Source organism: Populus trichocarpa, chromosome 5, assembly GCF_000002775.5.
Source record: "Populus trichocarpa isolate Nisqually-1 chromosome 5, P.trichocarpa_v4.1, whole genome shotgun sequence".
In the NCBI taxonomy this organism is placed as follows: domain Eukaryota; kingdom Viridiplantae; phylum Streptophyta; class Magnoliopsida; order Malpighiales; family Salicaceae; genus Populus; species Populus trichocarpa.
The window spans coordinates 1-4094 of NC_037289.2; the positions used below are offsets into that span (position 1 = coordinate 1).

Sequence of the window (4094 nt, forward strand, 5' to 3'; positions counted from 1 at the left end):
CAGTAATATATTCATGATATGTTTTTACTCTCCTAGGTCAGAATCTTTTGAGTGTAGAACAAATGATGAAAAAATGTTTAAGTAGATTTTTATAAAGAACAAAGTGAGATTTATAATAAGAAAACAAGTCGCAGAATAGCTGTTTAAAATGAGTTCTAATAATATTTTTTCTTTAAACATGAAATCACTCCACAATACTACTATGAGAACTGAACATGTTGAGGAATCTCATCTTTGGCCTACACTCAAAGACTAGAACACACAAAACATTTCGCAGGTAATTCCGTTGGTTTTCTCAAATTTTCTGGTAGTGGTTGAGGTTGACTACCATTTTGTACGAGACAGAGTTGCGAAGAAAGAAATTCAGATTCGCTTTATCTCCTCTCACGATCAACTTGCCAATGTTGTTATTAAGCCACTTCCTACTGCTCCATTTATTACTTTTCGATTCAAGCTTCAAGTCAATCATCCACTTTCAGCTTGAAAGGGCATGTTATAGAATGTACCTAACAGCCTTTTAACTTAATTTGAGCTTTACCTGCTCTAGCTGGGTCACAAGCAGGAATTATAGCCCTCAAAATGTTGTTAGCATTAGCCTCAGATTTTGGGTCTCGCATTCTCTCTTCACTTCTAACTCTAAGAACCCTTATCAATATCAAGAATTGTTAATGAAGGTGCCATGAGAGCTTCGGAGATAATAAAGATAAGCATCTCCTTTTCCATGCATGCACAGATCATCACTTCCTTAATTTGATGCCATACTTTAATTATAAGTCTATGTAAGAGTGCAATAAGTGCATTTAACTTTTTTGGTTACTGGGGATCTGCTATTCTGAATTATCTTTACTAATTACTAGATCAGTAGTTGTGCTCTCTGTTTTTCTCCCATAATTTTCATAGCAATTAATGCCAATATATAGCTTTCTTGAAATTATATCTTTTCAGAATATTTGTTGAGCGGACCCCTACTGGGTGTGTGGTCCTTTGGATATAAAATTCACTTAGCGGCTTCTAAAGGCTTTTGGCCGCCATTGGTGAGGGATCAAAAACTCTGCGTGACATTTTGGTAGAGAGAGGTAATTAAGTAGTTTTCAATACCGAAAATGACTGAACTCCACTTACCTTTTGGTCGGACTTTTACATAGGTATTCTTTTTGGCAGTCGTAAGTTATTTTCACTTGTGACTTGGTTCTTCTACTGCATGCAAAGTCAACAGTACTGCAAGTCTTGGGTTGTGGGAGAATTTTTCAATTTTCAAAAGTTCAAGCTCATTTCCTTTAATTTTATTTGAAGTTCTTTTTTGTGATGAAATCCTGTTTTTATGGAAATGATATGTTCACTTTTATTAAGGTTCGCGGAGAGATTATCTATAAAATATACTTTTAGAGTAAAATTTACTCTAAAAAGTGACTTCATTAAGAGCACATTTGTAATTGCTCGTCAACATAATATATGCATGCATGTGAGCTTTCGCAATTTTATTTCAGAATACAAAAGAAAAGGTAACCTCTGTGTTCATGGCAAGCTTTTAATTACCTTTCCCTCCTCCATATCCCTCCCCATAACCAGACCCGCTGCCATAACCTGAGCCAGAGCCGGAGCCGGATCCTCCACCCCCACCACCACCTCCTCCTCCTCCTCCACTTCCTTTTCCACCCTTGCCACCGCCACTCCCGCTTCCACTTCCACTTCCACTTCCATAGCCTGACCCACTTCCAGATCCAGAGCCCTGACCGCCGCCGCCACCACCTCCACTGCCGCCACCACCACCACCACCTTCACCACCACCTATCCCACTACCAGAACCATAGCCTGAGCCGCTACCAGACCCATAGCCAGAACCTGACCCATTGCCTCCACCAATGCCACCACCCTCCACCTCCGCCACTGCCTCACGCCTCCACCTCCTCCACGACCACCAGCACCGTATCCTTCACCGCTCCCGGATCCAGACCCAGAACCATAACCTGACCCAAGTCCTGATCCAGAACCACCACCACCACCTCCTCCCTGCCCTCCACCTCCACCTCCACTGACTGCCTGCAGTGTCCTAGCAGCAAGGGTGAGGTCTACAATAAGCAAGACCAGGAAAGCAGTCCCTAACACTCTTGGACTTGCCATTTTCCAGATTTTACTCTCACGGCTCAATGTATCTGTATGTTTATGCGTGTCCACTCGCTATATGAGAAACCAGTATGTTTTGTTGACTGGAAATGCTTGAAGTGGTAACCCTATATATAGGCATTTGAAAGGTAACAAGACAAGGTTTTTGAAGAGTGAAGGCATTAATTGTAAAGGTAATTACGAGACACGGTTTTTGAAATGTTTCTTAAATTCCAGTACCACTTGGTGATCTTGAATATTATAGAAAGGAACGTGTTGCTTTGGGTTTCTCTTTTAGTGGAGGGCGTCGGTGGTGGGGGTGGTGGTACTGTGGAGGACTGTCTGTTTCTGTCTATATGCAATACAATACAAGCTTATCCCCACCTTTTCTTTTTTGACTTTGAAGTATCTTATAATATTTGACTTCGGCAATGGAACTAATAGCATGCATTTCCCACTCTTGATCATTCTGTTCATATTTGAAGTTTGAACTCCATTTTTGAGCACACGTATTAATTTTCCATGTACTGGTAGCGTCCTGCGGGTGATTATGCTAACGATTGTCTCCTTAAGCATAAGTTTATCCGCTAACGGTAGTGATTTATGCACACAGATATCTGTCTACTCTGCGTGTATGCTAACAATGGGCCAAGCTTGCACAACAAACTGGGTTGTAATTCAGTCAATATTTCTTATTTCTGTTACACTTGGAATTAAATTTATTTTCCCACAATATTTCCATCATTGAATATAAATAGATCTGTGCTTAAAAAACCGTGTGTCGAATGTCTGACTTATATTTTAAAACCTTGGAGCCTGTTCGGTGTATGAAAGCACACCATCCTTGCAATCACTGCTAGCAGAATGTTAGGCCATCTGCGTGGTGATATACTGAACAGTCTTCTACTGCTGCACAGATTGAATTTCAGTTCCACATGCACAGATCATCACTTCCTTTCAATGGCTTGCTTTAATACGGTCTATGTAAGAGTTCAAGAACATTTAACTTTTTTGGTTATCGGGGATCTGCTATTCTGAATTATCTTTACTAATTAATAGAGTGGTTGTGCCTTGAAACATATCCTCTTTTTTTTCTTCCACATTGTTTCTTGAACAAAACGTGTTAATAGCAAATGCCAATAGTTTTCTACTTTGGTGCGCTTGTTGATGATGGACGGAATGTTTTTTTCAATATTTAAACTCACAACACTAATTTTCCCGACCTGCTCACAACAAAAATCATCCTTCAAAAAACTTTTGAACTCTCGTCGGTAGTTTGTGGTATATCAGTAATAATTTTACTGATATATTTATTGGACAAACTAAGTGTGCAATAATTAAATAAATTATCAGCTTCATTCCATCAAGATTTGCATAAATAAATATAAAATATCACCGTATTATGAATGTGTTAGAAGAGGAAATATTGTATTATTAATGTATTGACTTATCGTGTGTAGTATGCTATACCGTAACATATGTACTATTCTAATTATATAAATAACAGATGTGGCTATTTTATTATGTTAAGCTTCTCTTGTTTCAACTTGGTATCAAAGCCAATTTTTCTTAATAGATTTATTCTTCAAACGGCAGCCCCTCTACTGCTTCTCTGCAACAAAATCGTCCATCAGCTAATTATTGTCTATTGCTACTCCTCCATCAGCTAATTATTCTTCAAACGGCAGCCCCTCTAATTATTTCTATTGCTACTCTGCTTCAGCAACGATACTGCCCTTCTCCGCTTGATCCATCAGCAACGATACTGCTTCTCTGCAACGCTGACTTTCTGCCTCACGATCAGCGTGTTAATTACTTGCTTCATTGTCCTACTGTTTCTGTTGGTAATTACTGCGTTGTACTACTATTTATTAGCCTCACGATCTGCGTTCTTTTGCTGTTTCTTTGCTACTTCTCTAGAGTCAGCTTCTGTTTTTTTTTTTCTACTCATTTTCTGCAATAGGGATCCTTCGGTTTTTTGTTGCATCTGG

General features: G+C 39.2%; 1 protein-coding gene across 1 annotated transcript; it reads right to left on the minus strand.

Annotated features, from left to right (window-relative positions):
* Positions 1 to 538: 538 nt before the first annotated feature.
* On the minus strand, positions 539 to 2121 carry LOC127905386 (glycine-rich cell wall structural protein 2-like; the record flags this gene model as incomplete). The annotated part of the gene is made up of 3 exons (XM_052453373.1): positions 1848 to 2121; positions 1537 to 1812; positions 539 to 634 (listed from the first exon to the last, which is right to left on the minus strand). Coding segments are annotated over exons 1-3 (646 nt in total), but the record flags the coding sequence as incomplete, so codon positions are not given.
* Positions 2122 to 4094: the final 1973 nt, after the last annotated feature.